General features: G+C 44.5%; 1 protein-coding gene across 1 annotated transcript in view; it reads left to right on the top strand.

The window, feature by feature from the left end:
• Positions 1-18061: 18061 nt before the first annotated feature.
• LOC109423056 (proton channel OtopLc) overlaps positions 18062-21091 on the top strand; it is a 47888-nt gene continuing 44858 nt past the window's right edge. Inside the window, exon 1 of the mRNA XM_029852525.2 lies at positions 18062-18516. Within this exon, the coding sequence (XP_029708385.1) occupies positions 18407-18516 (110 nt within the window). The 5' untranslated portion in view covers positions 18062-18406. The remainder of the gene's footprint in view (positions 18517-21091) is intronic.

Raw genomic sequence — 21091 nt, forward strand, 5'->3', positions numbered from 1 at the left:
GGGTCCGAAATGATGGCGATATCCGTCTCCCACTCAGAAACCGCCTGACAAAGCAGTTGCTGAGCCGCATCACAGTGGTTCAGGTTCAGCTGCGTTACCTGCACTGTGATTTGTTGCTCACTGCGGCTTTCTTAAAGGCCGGGCACCCTGGACCACCCATCGCGTGTCTGTTTTTCGAGGTTTTCCCGGTACATATCATGCAGATGGGCGGACTCGTGCAGCTTTGGGCCTTATGGCCTTCAGCGCCGCATCGCCTACACAGTTTGCGCCTGTCGGGGCCTTTGCAGTCCCACGACTTGTGTCCTGGTTCCAGACACCTGAAGCAAACCTCAGGTGGCTCGTGGAATGTCAGGTGACAAACACACCAGCCCACCTTAATACTCCCTACTTTAACGGATTTTTTAACATCCGCCACAGGTAGCTGAACCAGAGCTATCTGTGTCCCTGCTGGCCCCTTCCGCAGCCTGACGGCTGTGGCGGCCACCTGAACATCGCACTGTTGCCGCAGTGCCGTGACGAGCTCTTCCGCTTCGGTGATCTCGTCTAGGTCTTTGACCTTCAGAGTCGCCTCATGCGTCGCTTTGATACATTCGAACGCTGAACTGCCCGACATCCAAAAATTCCACTACTTAAGGGCAGCTGTAAAAGGAGAAGCTGCGCAGTCCATCGAGTCGATCGCGATCAGTTCCGCTAATTATAACTTGGCTTGGGATGCACTGAAAGGTCGTTACTCCAACGAGTATTTAATGAAGAAGCGCCACCTCCAGGCACTCTTCGATGTTCCACGGATGAAGAAGGAGTCCGCTACGACACTTCATGGGTTGGTTGACGAGTTCGAACGGCATGTGAAAGTCCTTCGGCAGCTTGGAGAACCTACCGATTCGTGGAGCAGCCTTCTCGAACACCTGCTTTGCACGAGACTACACGACGACACACTCAAGGTGTGGGAGGACCATGCGTCGACGGTGACAGATCCAAACTACGACTGCCTGATTGGGTTCCTGCAACGGAGAATTCGGGTTTTGGAGTCGATTTCTGTGAATCACCATGCACCATCGGGTTCCGCTCCACCTACCGCGTCGTCGTCGAAGAAGCAAATACCGATGATTCGTCTTTCGTCGTGCTCTTCCACTGCTAGCACAACGAAACGATGTCCAGCTTGCAATCAGCCACATCCTTTGGGCAAATGTTTCAAATTTCAGCGTCTTCCGCTTTCTGAACGTCAGCAGATTGTCAACGCGAAGCGCCTGTGTACTAACTGCTTGAAATCCGATCATTCCAATCGCAACTGTCCATCGGAACTCACTTGCAGGTATTGTAATCGTCGGCACCATAGTCTTCTTCACTACGCAGCCCCGGATGCCAGCCGCAGGTCCTCAAACGACAGCGCAACGCTTCCCATCACCACCTCGTCAACTCCGGTGATCAATCACTCGTTTTCTCCAGCAGAGCATTCCAAACAGTCTCTGGTGATCGCAACAGATGGTCAGGTTCCAGTGGTTCAAACTAGCGTTCCTCGTCACCACGAAAGAGACAATGTGTTTTTGCTCACCGTCATCGTAAATACCGCCGACGCTTTCGGTCACGAACATCCAGCGCGCGCTCTTTTGGACAGCGCCTCACAGCCAAATCTTATAACCGAGCGACTCGCCAGCATGCTTCGTCTGCGGCGCAGCAACGTCAACATTACGGTACAGGGTGCCGGTAAATTGTCCAAGCCTGTGCGCCAGTCAGTCTACACCGAAATTCGGTCGCAGAATCAGCCATTCTCGTGTGATGTCAACTTCTTGGTGATGGACAAAGTCACAGCAGACCTTCCCTCACAGAATATTTCTACGGCAGGGTGGAATATCCCGAAGGAACTGGTGCTGGCCGATCCTTCGTTCAACAAGTCGCAGCCAATTGACTTGGTACTCGGTGCGAGGCATTTCTATTCGTTCTTCCCCAGTGCTGGACGGTTACAGTTGGCTGCAAAACTTCCAGTCCTCGTTGATAGCGTTTTCGGCTGGATAGTCGCTGGTTCTTCTACTCAAATCCACCCAGACTCCACTTCCGGCACTTCTGCATCCAGTTCCATAACTATTTCGATGGTTTCCCTCGAGGAAAGCATTGAACGCTTCTGGAAAACTGAAGAATTGGTCCTCAACGACGGTTACTCTGTGGAAGAACGGCACTGTGAGACAGTCTACCAGTCTTCGGTCGAGCGCAATGACGAAGGCCGCTACATCGTTCGAATGCCTCGTCAACCTGATTTCGACGTCAAGCTTGGAGCATCAAAAGCCAATGCGCTACGCCGTTTCCAGCTCTTGGAGAAGCGCCTTGAGCGGAACGCAAAACTCAAGGAAGATTACCACGCGTTTATGCAGGAATACCTCGACCTTGGCCACATGCGCTTGGTAGGAACGCACGAAAAAGAACCTGCAGTAGCCTACTATCTTCCGCACCACCCAGTCTTCAAAGATTCCAGCTCGACCACCAAAGTTCGAGTAGTTTTCGACGCTTCGGCAAAGACTTCGACAGGCTATTCCCTAAACGAAGCACTTTCCGTGGGCCCGGTGGTACAGGATGATCTGCTGGACATCATGATTCGCTTCCGAACCTTCAAGGTGGCCGTGGTAGGCGACATTGCCAAAATGTACAGGCAAGTTTTGCTGCATCCGGACGACAGGTCGCTCGTTCGCATCTTTTTTCGATTCACTCCAAGTTCTCCAGTACAGGTTTACGAATTGCTCACCGTTACGTACGGCTTGGCGCCTTCTTCCTACCTTGCAACACGCACATTGAAACAGCTGGCGGATGACGAAGGCGAGGCGTACCCCCTTGGCGGTCCTGCGTTGCGCAAGAGCTTTTACGTCGACGACTTCATCGGAGGAGCACAATCTGTTCAAGAGGCTATTCGACTGCGAACGGAAATGAGCGAGCTACTGGCCAAGGGAGGCTTCGAGCTGAGAAAATGGACGTCCAATGAGCTCGATGTTCTGCAGGGCCTGAAAGACGACCAAATTGGTACTCAGTCGTCCCTCGAATTCAGCCCTAACGAAACCGTGAAAGCCTTAGGAATCTGTTGGGAACCGGAAGCGGACACCTTGCGCTTCGACTCCAGTGTCGATGAGAACAGCAAACCACCCACCAAGCGTTCCATTTTGTCGGCCATATCACGATTATTTGATCCACTTGGTCTCATCGCACCGGTCGTCGTGAAATCCAAGATTTTTATGCAGGAGCTCTGGCTGTTATCTTGCGGATGGGACGATCCCGTTCCGGAACAGGTCCAGCAAAAGTGGGAGAACATTCGCAGCGAACTTCCGAAAATTTCCTCATACCGTGTCGACCGCTATGCACTCTTGCCAAACTCAACGATCCAGCTACACACTTTCTCCGATGCTTCAGAATCGGCGTACGGTGCATGCATCTACGCCCGCTGCGAGAACGCGCAAGGTCAGACTCGTATTTGCCTGCTGGCATCCAAGTCGCGTGTGGCACCCCTAAAACGAGTTAGTCTTCCACGCTTGGAACTCTGCGCCGCAGTTTTAGGTGCCCATCTTTACGATCGGATCAAGAAAGCTATCGGCATCGACATTTCCACCTCGTTTTTCTGGTCCGACTCTGCCATTACGCTGCAGTGGATCCGTTCGCCTCCGAACACTTGGAAGACATACGTCGGTAATCGGGTCTCAGAGATCCAACACTTCACCCATGGCTGTATCTGGAATCACGTCGCTGGCTACGAAAATCCTGCCGATCTGGTGTCACGCGGAATGACAGTAGCGGAATTCGTCGGAAGCAATCTCTGGCGCAGCGGACCCGATTGGTTAGCCCGTCAGGCACAGTATTGGCCAACATGTGAAGCTCCAAACGTACCCGAAGAAGACCTTGAAATTCGAGCGGTTTCCGCAGCGGCAACTGCAACGTCACCACCGATCAACTCGTTGTTCCTACGATGGTCCTCCTACACTCGCCTGCTCCACGTCGTCGCTTACTGTCAGCGTTTCGTTGCGAATTGTCGTGCCAAAACTCGTACTCAGCCAGAATCAGACCAAGTTACCACTACCGTCAGCCTCTTTCCCCAACAGTTAGCGGAAGCCAAAACGACCCTAGTTCGCCTTGCACAAAATGACTCCTTTGCCACCGAAATAAAAGCCCTTCAAGATGGTCAAGTAGTTGGAAAGCGTTCTCCCCTTCGAAAGTTGAGCCCATTCGTCGACCCAGAGAGAGTATTGCGAGTGGGAGGCCGTCTAAGTCTGTCTAAACTGCCCTACCAAAGCAAACACCCTGCACTCCTTCCCAAATCACATCCTTTCACGCGCCTGGTAGCCGAGCACTACCACAAGAAGCTTCTCCACGGTGGCGGGCGTGCCTTGCTCGCAGCAATGCGCGAAGAATTTTGGCCGATCGACGGCCGCAGACTAGTGCGAAATGTAGTTCGTGCTTGTTTCCGATGCTATCGTCTCAACCCGGTGGCTGCTCAGCAACAAATCGGCCAGCTACCTGCCGCCCGAGTGATTCCCAGTCGTCCATTCAGCGTAGTCGAAGTTGATTATGCTGGGCCTTTCTACCTCAAGGCCATCCACAAACGAGCTGCTCCCACGAAAGCGTATCTGTGCCTCTTCGTGTGCTTCGCAACGAAGGCGGTGCACCTAGAGTTAGTCAGCGAACTGTCCACGTCTGCTTTCCTGGCCACTCTTCGGAGGTTCATCTCTCGCCGTGGCCGTCCCTCGGATATCCATTCGGACAACGGGAAGAATTTTGAAGGGGCTAGCAACGACATCGCCGAATTGTATGCTATGCTCGCCAATGAAACAATCCAAGCGGAAATCGTATCGACCTGTGCTGCCGAAGGAACTACTTGGCATTTTACACCTCCAAAAGCTCCTCATTTCGGCGGGCTATGGGAGTCGGCCATCAAGGTGGCGAAGAAGCATCTGTATCGACAGATAGGCACGACGCGGCTCTCCTATGAGGACATGAGCACTGTTCTGGCACAGATAGAAGCGATAATGAATTCGCGGCCCCTGCTTCCAATGAACGAGGATCCCGACGATTTGGCCGCATTAACTCCAGGACACTTCCTCGTCGGTACGTCGCTTCTAGCCCTGCCCGACCCAGACTTTCGCACCATTCCAACCAGTCAGCTGGACCACTACTGGAAACTTCAGTCTCATATCGGACGATTTTGGCACCATTGGCAGAAGGAATACATCCAGGAGCTGCAAAAGGACACCAAGGGTCATTCTAGGAACGAGGACTTTCTGCTGGGACAACTTGTCATCGTCGTCGATGAACAACAGCCAACACTCCGCTGGCCTTTGGCTCGTATAGTCGCCATCCATCCCGGGAACGACAACGTCACTCGCGTCGTTTCGTTGCTGACTGCGAAAGGTGTAATCAAACGACCAATTGCAAAAATTTGCCTGCTGCCCTTCGTCTCATCGGTTTCCGGTGACAACGTTCCAACATCCAACGATGATCTCCAACTGGCAACTACTTTAGATTAAGTTCTTACGAAGAAACGTAGAAATTATGCCTAGAATTAAGAAAAACTTTGTGCATGTACGATTTTTTGTTGATTTGTTTGCTTGGTTTGTTGATAGTTGAATGTTATTCAAGGCGGCGGGTATGTTCTATCATAGCAGAGTTGCGCCATAGCTCCCGCACTAACCGGTTCGGATTGCGCTACTATTTATATTATATTTCACGATTCTGGCAACACTGCACCCGAGCGCTGCCGATCTTATGGGCTCCATGTAAATGGTTTCCCACTAGCAGACCACTGAGCGATCAGGTTGGTCGGTAGAAAGCGAAAGTGATTTGTTGAGGCAGGTCAGTTCTATTTGGGTTCGCTTGAAGAGCAGAAGTGTAAGAGTACTAGTCGTCGCGTAATAAAGAAGATTAATGTTCAGAACACAATTTGTTATACTTTCTGTGTATTAATAAAGACTAGAAGCAAGTGATCAGTTTAGTGCCTTTGATTTGTACTACGTAGAAGATTCCGTGCCTGTGGTTTTCGTCCGTGCCATCGCCGTCATTCTGTCGTGGAACCTGAAAAGAAAAAATACGAAATCATACTCACCTGTGCACCCTATCATCAGTGCTCACACCGTCGTCCTGTGGAAGGAAAAGCTGAAAATAGAAAAGGACACAACGTAGGAGATCGCCACCCGTTTTTTGTGGTAAGAACAACCAACCAGTAATCGTATAAATGTTACATAAGATGATAAAGTGGAGGCTATATGCGTGCATGCCTCCATTAAGGCGCATGTAAATTGTACGCATATCACCTCCACTTTAACATCTTATTCAACATCTTATACGATCACTGGTTGACTGGGTGGAATCTGAATTGCGCAGCATACCCAGCCTTTACCGTGCCATACAACATCTGCGTGAAGTGCTCGATCGTCCACCGCGGAAGCTCATAACAGCTGCAGAAGTAGACCCCGTTTACTTTAGCGACCACGTAATCCTCGTAAGTAGTACACACCAGCAATATCCGTCCCCCCTCGGGGACTCGTTGTCGGCGACATGAACGCGCAGGTAGGAAGGGAGGAAATGTACAGACCGGTAATCGGGCGAAACAGCCTGCACGCCGTATCAAATGATAACGGCCAGCGATGCGTAAACTTTGCAGCCTCCTGTGGTATGGTAGTCTGAAGCACCTTCTTCCCCCACTAAGATATCCATAAAGCCACCTGGAGATCATCCGACCAACAAACAGAAAACTAAACCGATCACGTTCCAATCGACGGTAAATACTTCGACACTGATTTTTCATTTGGGCTCAACTGACATTTTCGAGTTCTCTTCATCGATCCTCTCTTTGTGTTAACACAGAATGTGTATTGAGCTATAGAAACAAAAAGAATAATGATTTTGTTTGTTTTGATCAAGTTATTAGTGAAAGAGAGAGTCGACGAAGAGAAATCGATCAAGTCAGTTAGGCCCTTATGAAAAATCATTGTCGACTTCTCGGATATAACCAATGTCCGCACATACCGCAGTGCTAACACGGGAGTGAATATTCTTTACGAAAAGCACTGCTCATTTGATGCTGAACACTAGCGAACCTCGAAACTTCAAATTTGTTCGAAGATACGCATCTGTTCTGTGGTGCTAATATAGATTCGGATCACTACCTAATCGCTGTATTCATGCGATCAAAACTTTCGACGGTTATTATCACGCATCGAAGTCGAACGCCGCGGCTCAAGATCGTACAGCTGCGCAACGTAAAACTGGCTCAAGACTACGCGCAGCAGCTTGGCAGTTGGCCCTACCAACGGAAGAGCAGCTTGGCGCAGCTATACTCTCGAAGATGGCTGGAGGGACATCTGATCCGCCATAGGTAGTACCTCGGCTACAGCACTAGGCATCGCGACTCCGAATCACAGAAACGACTGGTGCGACGGCGAATGTGAACAGTTGAAAAACTAGAAGAATGCAGCATGGGCGAGAATGCTGCAACACCGTACGAGAGTGAATGAGGCACGTTACAAACAGAGGCAGAACAGGCAGAACTCAGTCTTCCAGATGAAGAAGCGCCAGCAGGAAGAACGAGATCGCGAAGTGATGGAAGAGCTGCACCGCGCTAAGGACACGCGGAAATTCCACGAGATGCTGAACCGCTCGCGCAGAGGTTTCGTGCCATACGCCGACATATGCCGAGACAATCACGGGAATCTTCTCACGTGCTTGAGGTGGTCGAGAGGTGGCGGCAGCATTACGTCGAGCACCTCAATGGTGACGTTGGAAGCATTGAAGGTGTCGTGATGACAGATCTAGGAGTACCTGCGCAGCACGAAAGATTTCCAGCCCTTAACCTCCAAGAGATTGAGGAGGAGGTTGGCCGGTTGAACAACAACAAAGCCACTGGAACAGATCAACTACCAAGTGAGCTTCTAAAATACGGTGGAGAAGCATTGGTGAGAGCACTACACTGGGTCATTACCAAGATTTGGGTGGAGGAAGTATTACCGGAATAATGGATGGAAAGTAACGTGTGTCCCATCTACAATAAGGGCGGCAAGTTGGGTTTCGGCAACTATCGCGCGATCACACTACCTAGCGCTACCTAGAAGATACTCTCTCAAATTTTATGCCGCCCACCCTAAAACGAAACAACACAGGCTTGTGTACAATGTACACAGATTTGTGTACTACTAGATCAGCCTCCACCCCTGTGTCAAATGTACACAGTCACTTTTCTGGCTCTAGCGCTGGTATGGGAGCAAAGTTCATAACTAATTTTCTCTAAACGGTGACATGCATTATCAGGAATCGATCAATGCAAAAATAATTGTTAATTTTGTTTTCATGCCAGCGCTGGAGCCGGAAAAGTATATGTGTACATTTGACACAGCGGTGAGGCTGATCTAGTAGTACACAAATCTGTGTAACTTCTGTAACCGTGCCGTCTATCACCGATTGCAAGAGAGTTCGCTAGGCAGTATCAGGCTGGATTCATGGGTGAACGCGCTAAAACGCTAAACGTGCCCACACATCCCTTGCTCATCGATTTCAAATCAGCGTATGATACAATCGATCGAGAACATCTATGGCAGATTATGCACGAATACGGATTTCCGGATAAACTGATACGATTGAACAAGGCGACGATGGATCGAGTGATGTGCGTAGTTCGAGTATTACGGACACTCTCGAGTGCCTTCGAATCTCACAAAGGGTTAATTCAAGGTGATGGTCTTTCGTGTTTGCTGTTCAACATTGCATTTGAGGGGGTAATAAAGAGAGCGAGGATAAACACGAGTGGAACGATTTTCACGAAGTCCGTTCAGCTACTTGGCTTTGCTGATGATATTGATATTATAGCTCATAAATTTGAGACGATGGAGGAAACGTACGTCCGACTAAAAAATTCAGCCAGACGAATCAGATTAGTCGTTCATGTGTGGAAGACAAAGTACATGATGACAAAGGGCTCCAGGGAGGAATCACCGCGCCCGCCACTCCGAATTTCTATCGACGGTGATGAAATCGAGGCGGTTGAAGAATTCGTGTACTTGGGCTCATTGGTTACCGCCGACAACGACATGTCGCGACACCAGCAGAGAAATTCAAAGTTGCATTGTGGCAGGAAATCCAACCGGCACAAGAAGACGTGGTGCGCAGCGAGCTAGATGGGTCGATCGAGTGGAAGATGATCTGTGGACCATTCGCAGACTACGGAACTGGAGACACACAACCATGGACCGAGTAGAATGGAGACGACTCTTACGTGCAGCAAAAGACACTCAGGCCTTAGTCTGACCGGTAAGGTAAGTATATTTGTTGTTGCAAGGCACCGTAGCTAACCTCAAGCGTGTGATGTGAACCTTTCCTGAAACAATGCCTTCTTGATGATCCTGGGAGAGGCTTAGTGCTTAGCGGCAATAGAAATGGCGAGCGTCAGGGATGTTAGTAGTCCTGCCTGTTTTGTTGATTGTTAAGGGTGATTCCTAAGCCCAAACACACAAGCTCGGAATGGTATAGTGGAACAAGACTGACCATGAGGCGTTCTAATAGGTCACCTATATTCAGATACAGAAATTCAGAACCGGCACTAAATGTAGATATTGCATTTCATGTGAAGCTGATCCTGGTTGAAGCGCCCTCCATCTGGCGCATGAAGATCACCAGCGAAACTGCGACGTCATGATCATCGACGAGATTATCGTAGCATAGAACCAGAAGGAACAATTTTTCGAAAATAAAATTATGCTCATTCCGATCATTTTGTCTATCCCCATCCCCAAAAACTTACAGTAGCATCGAGTTTATTTTTCATTAATAGTATGAAGTAATTATATTGCTTAACGTTAACGTGTATAATTATGGGATAGAATATGGTTATCTTTTTTATATATGCCAGACCCTTGAAGCCGAAAAGCAAGGATTCATTTCAAAATTATCATATATGTAGGGTATCCGGATCAACAATCACACCGGTATGGCGCAGTTCCCTTGTCGCCACAAGGTCTAGAGCCGGTTTGTTGACACACATGATTGTCTACCCAGAGACAAGCGATTCAAACCAATCGATCACACGTATAAGCGTGTCACTGAATAAACTTGGATTTTATCTCTGAAGTATAGCTCTTACAAATCGGTTCGCTTGTTTCATTTGCATTCACTAGGTTCTGTATGTGCGAATGATCTCAACTCAAAACCAACATACAATCAATCTCTCAAGTACATACCTACGCAGATTGTGTTCTAGAATTTTTAACCCTTTCCATCTCGTGAAAATCAAAACCCTATTATTCCAACATGATTTGTAATGTTGTTATACTATGCTATGAACTACCACAGGTTAAAACAAATATTTACCTGATTGGAGTGACACAAAAAAAAGTTCCCTTCAAAGCAGTTATTACGTACCTAAGGATTATTTCCTTCCGAAATTGTTTCCGATTAAGCAGTCCCAATCCAAATAAGTCTGTAAACGAACAATCATAGAACATGATCTACTTTGCGAAGCGAGAAAAAAAATGTGATTTCAAAAAACGATCCGATCCTAATTGCGCGGTCCATATTAGGTACCTCTCTGATGAGGTTGATTTATTTATTTCAGTCGAGCAACTCTCGGCACCTCTAAGATCCCATCTAAGCTCGTAGGTACCAACTACCGTCGTTTATCTCCAATTTATCTACAAACATTGGGCTGTTGTGAACCGCCTTCAACGTGTCGTACCAACCCGGCCCTGTTTCCCTCCGCGTCACCACCATGGAGGCTTCCGTTCCTCCGTGCGTCCTCCACCAACCAACTCGTTGTCGAGCTTTTCAACAGCTCTTTTTTCAACAGCCAACATGCTCCCCGAGCAGTGCTCGGAATCGCGGCGAGTTCCATGTCGCCGCGGGATTGCCAGTTTATGGTAGTTTCTCGTCGGTCGTCTCGACTGAAACACGTTCGAGTCAGTTTTCGGTCAGTGTTGGTGGTCGTCGTCTCGACGTCTCCGTCATAATAAAGCTCTCAAATACGCGAACTCGTAAACAGGGGGTCTTGAGCATGCTTCTGTTTGTATTTCGTGGATCTTCACGAGCGACGTGATCCCGGTAGTTGTGGTGAGCCATTTATGTTGTGCGAATACATTATCGGCCCCTTTGTGCGGCGGTAGGTGTGAAATGACGTCGCGTGTTGATACCGAGCTAAACGAACGCCGCCCGCCACCGCGTGGACAAATGTGATAAACAAACTGTCGTGACCATGTTATTAGCCTTCTAGGGCTATCAATCACATGCTGAAAGGTTCGGTTTACCTGGCTAGTTGGTGAAATGCAATAGTGTACGAGCTTCACTCTTTCCACAGTACTTTATCTGGTTCAAACCAATAAATCGCACAGAGATGTAGCATCGTAAAACTTGTGATCATGGCAGTGAATCAGCTGATATTTTGCGACTGATTGTTCATATATCACGTACAAAAAGTTCAAGTGCCATCACTTTTTATTATCGATCATACAACTAGATTACTATGAACAGGTATTCAGATTAAGGGTTTCATGAGAATTGTTATAAATATTTGTGTATAAGGCAGAAACATGATCTGCGTTTATTGAACGCATGATTCATGTAATACACTATAATGAGAGTTTGAGCATGAATAAAGAATGTACGTTCATTTCGTAGTCGCTAATCTGTGATTGGACAATACAATTCACGCAGATATTAAATGTAAAGCCCTAAGGATTATGATACCACTCACACTTTCACTTAACTGTTAATTGTATAAGAAACATAACTTTCAGTCAAATAAAATGTTTTCATTCATTTCATTTATTTAGTTCAACATCAAATTCATGATAACACTGAATGAACAATTTGCCACCATAATACTCGATTTGCAGCTGCAGCTCTCCAACGTCGGTCACTCCCAACGCTTGCAAGATCACACTCCACCTGGTCCGCTCATCGTGCTCTCTGCGCTCCACGCTTTCTTGTACCAACCGGATGGTTAGCAAACACCAACTTTGCAGGGGTGTTGTTTGGCATTTCTGCAACATGCCATGCCCACCGTATTTGTCCAGCTTTAGCCACTTTCAGTATGTTGGGTTCACCGTAGAAAGCAGCACAATCTCATTTTGTTATGATCAAGCAATTGGTATACATCCATCAACGTTAACTTCACTAATATGTTTTGTTCCAGTAAAAGTTCTGCTATTATTGTGCTATTGAGACTGAACACATATATGATCAACAATAGCACAATAGTTTTGAAATCAAAACTTTTTCCACAGACAAACAGACGTAACACTCTTCAAAACAGCTTGGCACATGCATTTAACGATTAATTCAAATTTCATTTGATTTTCGCGATCGTTCCACCAGAGGCGCTAGTGTTCGATCGCTTTGACGTTTGCTAGTGAACACGTTGCTGAATGATGCTAACGAAAATTACTGGCAATTTGTGTAGTAGTGTGCGTGTTAGCAAAACGTCAAATCGAAATCCATCATGGCCGACAGCGTCGCGCCTGGTTCTACCAACAGGTGGCAGTGTACTCACGAAAATGACACCGGGCAAAAGTTTTTGATGAATTTCCTCTAAGAGTTACGTCTGTTTGTCTGTGATTTTTCATTTGAGATTTACGTGGTTTGAAACAAAGTGAATCAGCTCACTTTAAAGTGAATGGCAAATTTACTCTCTTTTTAAAGTAATGCTAAAAAACTAAAAAAAGTAGAAAGTTACTTACTTTTGTAAAATAATAATACGCATTTTGAGTTTTGAATTTTTAACTTGTTTTGTCATTACATATTCAAAACAGTAGTCAGTAAATAAAGCAACACTTGAAAAAAAAACTACTGTTACTGTTTAAGTCACTCGCAACAGCATAAGATTTTTGGTCGGTTTTCACCATCAAATCATTCAATTTTGATTAATTTCTAGAGAAGCTGTTTGAAGAAATCTTTAAAAGATATTTTTGAAGAATCATCGAAGAAATTTCCGGAGTAAACTAAAATACAGAATTATAACTTGCATTGTTATGAGTTTGATATCATAACAAATGTTGCTCTCGGATTGTTATCAATAACATATAAATTTCAAAATTTGTTAATGAAATATTTTTCAAATTCACTGTTTTTAAGTTGTTATTGAAACTAACAAAACAAGTTATCGAAATGGTCTTCCAGGAACATTTTTGTTATCATGTTTGTTATTTTGCCGCTTATGACAGGCAAGTTTATAATATAATATGTTATGTCAATAACACAAAAATAACTGATCATACTATTCAGTTATTTTGTCAAAATAACGCATTTTATTATGCTGTTGCTATTCCCTTCTGCTCGGCTATCGTAACATTGCTGCCATAGTAGGCAGGAAAGTCCATCACCTTGTAGTAGTCCCCGTCGAGATTCTAATGAACTGGATAGTCCACCCGAAATCCTTACGCTGTTCTGCACACCGTCCATCGTTGCTCTTATCAGTCTGGTAAGCTTTACGGGAAAGCTGTTCTCGTCCCTGATTTTCCATAGCTCTGTGCGGTGGACTCGTCGAACTGCTGCCCCCGCCTTTCGATCACTTCACGTTTGTCCGTCAGGAGGCTCCCGTCCTTATCCCTACAGATTTCGGCTTGCGGCACGAAGCCTCTGCGGGATGCATTGAGCTTCTTGTAGAACTTTCGTGTTTCATGTGAACGGTACAGCAGTTCCATTTCCTCGCACTCCGCTTCTTCCAGGCGGCGCTTTTTCTCCCGGAAGAAGCGGGTCTGTGGCTTGCGCTTCTGTTTGTATCGCTCCACATTTTGTCGCGTTCCATGCTGCAGCATTACCGCCCGCGCTGCATTGCGTTTTTCTCCTCCAAAACCGCTTTGCACTCTTCGTCGAACCAATTGTTTCGTGACAGAAAACAGGATATATTCCTGAAAGAATTGCAATTGCAGGATGAATTCTTGAAAGAATTTATGGATGCACTATTGAATATCTGATTCCTGAATCTGTGGATGAAAGAATTCCTGGATGAATTCTTGGAGAATTTCCTGACACCTGTATCCCTTTGAAATTATTTTAAAGTATTCCAATATAAATCGCTGGAGGAATTCCTCTAGAAATTTTTCAAATAATTCAAAAAATCATCAGGGAATTCTTGAAAAATTCTTGGGTGAATCCCTGGAAAAGATGATGAACGGATTCCTAAAATTCTGATCGAGCCCCTGATTAAAGTGTTGAAAAAATCCAGAGAGAAATTTCTGAAGGCATCATTACAGGAATTCCTGGAGCAATCCCTGAAAAAACTCTTGGAGCAATCCCTGAAAGAATTCTCGAAGAAATTGCTAGAGGAATTTCTGCAGTTATACCTGGAGTAAAACCTGTAGGAATTTCCAAAAGTATACCTGGAGGAATCCTTGGAGAAAATATGAGAAGAATCTTTGGAGAAATTTCTGCAAAATCGCTTGAAGAATCCCGGGAGAAATCCCTACACAAATTTCTGAAAGAATCCTTGGAGGTATTGTTGGACGAATTCCTGAAGGAATTTCTAGAGAACTTCTTGGAAAAACCGCTGGAGGAATTCCTGGAAAAAATCCTGAAGCAGTTTCTAAAAGAATCTCTAGAGGAAATCCAGGAGGAATTTCTGGACAAGTTCCTGGCGGAATCCCTGAAAAAAATCCTGGCGGAATCCTTGGAGAATTTTCTGGGGGAATTTCTGAAAATATACCTGGAGGAATTCCTGGAGAAACCGCTAGAAGAGTTATTGCAGAAATCCCTGAAGGAATAATTGGAGGATTTTCTGAAGGCATTCGTACAGAAATTCCTGGACGAATGCCTGTAATGTTCTCTGGAGGAATTCTGGGAGGAATCCCTGGAGAGTTTTCTGAAGAAAACTCTTGAGAAATTTCGGGAGGAACCCTTGGAGAAATTTCTGCAGAGATTTTCGGAAAAATCCCTTGGGAATTCTTGGAGAAATCTTTAAAGGAAGCTCTGAAGCAATTTCTAGAGGAACCTCAGGAGTAATACCTGGAGGAACTTCTGGAAAAATAATGGCAGAGCTCCAGGGAGAATTCCTGGAGAAATCTTAGAGGAATTCTTGGGGTACTTCCGAGGAACTATCCCTGGAAGAATTCCTGGAGGAATCTCTGAATGAAATTCTGGAGAAATCTCTATAGGAATTCTGGGAGAAATCCGTGGAGAAATTTTTAAAAGAATTCCTAAATAAATTCCTAGACAAATTCCCAGAGGAATTTCGGGAGTTATTCCAGGCAGGGCTGGGAACACTCACTTGCTGTTTTCTCAGCTCAGAAGCGTGCAATCAAGAAACGATTTGTGGCCAACTTTTCCCTTGTGATTTTATCTAAAAGTTTGCCAAATTGCCACACGCATACCAAAACCACGACAGAGCTGCGAAAGTGACTCTCCACGAGGTGAGTGTAATTTACATTCACCTCGTGGAGAGTTGTCTTTGCAGCTCTCTCATTACTTCGGTATCCGTGTACGACCCCTACTCTATTCGTGAAACTTCTAGACAAAATCACACGGCAAAAGTCGTCCATATATCGTTTCTTGATTCCACGCTTCTGAGCTGAGAAAACAGCATGTGAGTGTAACTCTTTGCAAGTGAGTGTTCCCATCCATGATTCCAGAAAGAATTCTTGGAGGAATATCTGGATGAATTACTGGAGGCATCATCCGAGGGATTCCTGGAGGAATTTCCGGAAGAATCTTTAGTAGAATCCCTGAAGGAATTCCTGGTAAATTCCTGGTGGAATTCCTGGTGGAATTTCTGGATAAATCCCTTGAACCAATTCCTGGAGGAATCCCTGGATTCTTGGAATAATGCGTGTATAAACTCCGGCAGGATGATTTCCTGGATAAATTGCCTTAATAATTTCTGAAGTAATTCTTGCAGGAATTTCTGAGGTAATTTCTGCAGGAGTTCATGGGGTAATTCCTGGTGAAATTCTTAACGATATTCCTCTAGGAGTCCCAGAATAAATTCTGAAGAAATACCTGGATGGATCTCTGGAGGAATCCCTGGAGGAATCCCTTTAGAAATTCCTGGAGGAACTCCTGGAGGAATACCTGGATGTATTCTTAAAAGAATTCCTAGAGCAATCCCTAGAGGATTCCCTAGAGGAACTCCTGAAGGAATGCCTGGAGACATGCCTGTTAGAATTCCTGGAGAAATCTCTAGAGAAATTGAGAAATCTTCAGGGAAACTCCTGAAGAAATCATTAGATAAATCCCTGGATGAGTTTCTTGAAGAACAAATTCCTGGAGAAACCTCTGGAGGAATACCTAAGGGAGAAATTTCTGGAAATATTCCTCAAGGAAATCCTGGAAGAAAACCAGGCCTGGAGGAATCCCTGGAAAAACTCCTGGAGGAATTACTGAAGAAATTCTTGAAAGAATTTCAAAAAAGGAATCTCTGGGAGATTTCCTGGAGAAATTCCTAGAGGAGTTGCTGTAAGAATTTCTGAAGGAATGCCTGGAAGAATTTCTGGATCAACTCCTGGAGAAATTCTTGTGTAATTCCTAGAGGTATTCTTGGTGGTATTCCTGGGGAAATGCCTGGATGAAATCCTGAAGGAATACCCTGAATAATTCCTGGGGGAATTTCTGAAGGAATCTCTGGAGGATCCTGAAGAAATCATTGAAGGAATCCCTAGACGAATCTCAAGGGGAATTCAGGCAGGAAGCCCTAGAGGACTTCTTGGAATAATCACTGTACAAACTCCGGGAGGATGATTTCCTAAAGAAATTCCTGGAGAAATGTCCGTAGTAATATCTGATTGAATTTCTGGCTCAATTCCTGTAGGAAATGCTGCAGGAATTCATGATGTAATTTCTGTAGGAATTCCTGGGCTAATTTCTGGTGGAATTCTTAAAGGTATTCCTAAAGGAGTCCCAAGATTAAATCTTGAAGGAATGCCTGGATGAATCCCTATAGAAGTCCCTGGAGGAATGCCTGGAGGTATTCCTAAAAAAATCCTGGGGAAATCCTAAAAGAATTTGTTGTGAAATTCCTAGAGCAATCCCTAGAGGAACTCCTGAAGGAATTCCTGTAGACATACCTAAGAGAATTTCTGGAGAAATCTTTAGAGAAATTCCTTAAGAAATCGTCCAAGAAACTCCTGGAAAAATCTCTAGAGAAATCATTTGAGAAATTTCTGGGGGATTTTCTTGAAAAATCGCTAAATATCTTTCAGGAAGAGTCCCTGCGGAAATCCTTTAAATAAATCGTGGAGGAATTTCTCTATGAATCCCTGGGCGAATATCTAGAGGAAATCCTTGAGGTATCTTTAAAGAGGAAATCCTTGAGGTATCTTTGGAGGCAGAGTTGGGAATTTCATCACGAGTCACTGAGTGGTCTATACTCAGCTTGTGCTACACTCAACGAGTATAACACATCGTGAAGCAACGTGCTCGGGAACGCTTTCCGAAATGTGCTGTCCATTCTCTTGCCCGGTTCAATACGAGAGAAGATGCTCGGCGACGCTAATGAAAGTGATGCATTTGGCAAGAATATTTTATTGTCATAACTCTTGATTGTTATGGCAACACCGTCTGCAACATCATGATAGTTATTTATGTAACGAGATGCAAGCCTCGTTGGAAAAATGTACAACTCGTGCTGTAAAAATCGAGTTTTGCAACGAGTTGCATACACATTTTTTTGCAATGAAAGAAAAACTTTCATTAGAATATGATAGTTTCCATCAATATAATCGTGCTTCGCGGTGGTTGAATGGGACCGGCCACATGCTCTATCGTGCAAGACACAAAAATTTAGATAAAAAAATCCTACCTACGCCAATGGCCCTGTCTCATTCTCATCCCATAGTACCTATAAGCAGAATCTGATACACAGATGTGCAACCTAATATAGTCCAGTCGGTCATTGTCATACAAGTGAGCCCATCACAGAATATCAGATTTCCTGAAAAAAAAAATCAGCAATTAAGTGTACCTGGTTGAACGCATGCCACTCATCCTAGTTTCCCTTTATCAATGCCTAAATGAAATGGTCATACAAATGCCTGTTCTTTTCCAACAACCTCAATCTATCAGTTTGTGATAATTTATTGATACTTTTTCATAACAACAAAGACTGTTCACTGCCATGATATCAGCAGCACCCTCTTCTGTTGGGTATACGTCGTAGCTATACAACATCGGCGATATCAATTGGACCACCAGCAGGGAATAGTGTAGCGATAGCTGTGAATTGCCATGATTATGGTACCAGTATTAAGTATTTGAGTAGACAAAGGTAGCATATCGGCTTTCGGTTAACCTGAACGAAAAAACATCAAACCAGTTGCTGTTCTGCTGACGGATCGGTTAGTTTAGGACGACGACCGGCGCGGCAGCAGATAAACCTGAAAAAGGAAGCAAGTGATATACTTATACGCGTACCTAGTGTGAACAACAATTAGTCAACAGCGAGGCAGGAAAAAAAACCTGCCCAAAGGTGAACATGAGCAACGTCAATATCGCTGGTGGTGATAGCAGCGCCAGTGGTGGCGGTGCCAGTGGAAGCAACAGCAGCAGCAACAAATTCAGCAAGAAGAATTCCGTGACCTTCAGGTAATTGAAGAGCAACTTTTTATGTACTTGTTTAATAACCGATAATGAAAAAAAATGTGTGGATAATTAAAGATTGCTAGATAAATCAGGAACAGATATAGCTTGGCAAAATAACATTTCGAACTGTTTTCCGGTCAGCTTTAACATATTTAAAAACCATCGATATATCGTCAGTTTCCTGTAAAAGGGGCACAACTCAAAAAAAGTGAATTTTCAGAATAAACGTTTGAAAATTGGGATTCTTGAAGCAACTCGTCCAAGTTCACTTATTTCTCTCATTATACATTTGTCAAGTAAACGAATTAGTTGTTTATGGTTGTATCATGGAAAGGGATGAAGGACTATCTGTTTCATGTATTTTGGATTGCTATTTTTCAACGACTATTGAAAAAGTTGACTGATTTTGAGTTGTGCCTTTATTGCGGAAAATTGGTAAAAATGCCAAAATCTCGCGTTTCTCAACGAATTTTGGAACGGGTCTTTGTGAGATGAAAGTTTACATAGTTTTTCATCATTTGCCATCAAATTCTTAGAAATGAGAAATTTTTAGTTGTATCCCTATTGCAAGAGACTGACGATATCCGAAGTAAGACCATGTTGAGTGTAACGGCCCGAGCAGGAGAAAATAGCTGAAGAATACCAAACTCAGGTATGGAAAACCGAATACCTACAACCTGGTTGAGGTATTAGGCAGAGATGGCATTTCACCGTAGCGATTCACTGCGGCGTCAGTTTATCGACCACACTGGGGATAGGAACATTTTTCACCACACCAAGAAGCCAGTTTCTCTTGTTTTGGGTGGTAGGTAGACCAAGCGCTAGTGCGTGCTCTTGCTCGTCCGCCTTGGATCGAGTGTGGCTCACTCTTTCGCGCGCATCGCTCTCCGGCGCTCTCCCGTGTTTTCACCCAGCAGTCACCGAATTATCACCATGGTGTCGCCGGGGCGAGAACTCTCCGGCGATTCACCGCAGCGCGCACTCTGGCGCAAAAACCTCACTGGAGCGCGCACCCGGGTGATTTTTTACACTTTCACCGAAGAGAAATTTAAATCGCTCTCGCCGCACTGTTGTGTGGCCTAGTGCTCAGGGAGCTAAGAGATTTATTTCTACCCACCAAGCTTGCGCGCGTCCGAATCGCTGTGGTGGATTCACATATAAGAGAAGGGCTCCTGTTCAGATGCACAGCGTGAGTGGTGTATTTTCTATTTCTCTTTCCCACACTGAGGATATGGACATCTCTGGTATTAGGAAACCCTGCATAAGAGGTAAAATACCTAAAATAATAACTGGTGTGTATTCTGTGCATAACACGTAAATAATGACATCAGGTATGGCAATACCTTAATAATAATCGACATTTTTTTCATACAAATGGAGATTTTTTCAAAATTGATTAATACCTCAAGCTGTCCTCACTACCAAACCAATAACTCATTTAGGTATTTTATCAATACCTACATAATACCAAAATAAGTTATTTCTTATACCTGGGTAACCGACCAATACCTTGTCTAAGTATGATACCTGACTTTGGTATGCTGCAGTTAAGTGTCAGTTATTCGTTCTTGCTTGGGGGGTTCTATTTCCGGTCGGTTCTTATTTTTCTTCGTCTCCTTCTTTCTTCTACTTTTTCTTATTATTCTTCTTTTCTCGTCTTCTTCTTTTCTCATCTTCTTCTTTTATCATCTTCTTCTTCATCTCACTGGGACAGATTAGTGTTCTACAATTTAGGTTCCTTTGCCAGTTTTGTTCTTTACGAGGTTCTTTAAGAGTGCCCAGATTATTGTATGAAAAATCTAAATCTCCACCCAAAAATAAGTTTAAATCCAAATTTGAATAGTTTTTTTTAATTTCTCAAACTATCTATAAACTACAATCAGTTGCGATTCTATAATAACATCTTATTCTTTGGAGCGTGCTGTTATCGATTGATCTGTTATTTTAACTACGGAGCATAACACCGTTTTCTTTATTTGAAGGCTGAGAAACCATTTATGCTCCGATTAATTTGAAGCGTTTTTTAAAAGTCTTAAAAGTCATAAAGAAAAGGAGGTCACTGCGATAGATCTTACTGCGATTAGTGTTTGGTTTATGGGTTATAACTATAAACCTAACTTCAGCATAAATTAGATGATGACAAGCAAAATTTATTCACGATTTTACAGCATCTTTTGGCCACGTTTTATTGCTCACATCAGCCCACTGTGACTCAGTGCAAAGAATTTCGATTGTGCAGTTTGAATTTTGAATTGATAATAATACTTTTCGCACTATTAGTTTTATTGTACGTCAAATTAATTTGTTTATTTTTTTCCAAAATTTAGATTTCGAATTTTGCTTTGCTTTGAAAATGCGATGTTAGGTTAATAATTATATTCCCGTGCTTCCGAATTTTCAAAAAATACTACTGCAGTTCTCAGCTGTCATGAATCGAATAACGCTGACATTTTTTAGAAAGTTTTGAAATTATTTTAGGAGTATCACATAACAAAAATTAACTTGAAAGTAAACCTGGAAACTGCGATGGGCGAAAAGTGGGAGGAGGCCTGACAGTATATACGTAATTCCTCTCTTC

The sequence above is a fragment of the Aedes albopictus genome, chromosome 1 (assembly GCF_035046485.1).
Source record: "Aedes albopictus strain Foshan chromosome 1, AalbF5, whole genome shotgun sequence".
Taxonomy (NCBI): Eukaryota; Metazoa; Arthropoda; class Insecta; order Diptera; family Culicidae; genus Aedes; species Aedes albopictus.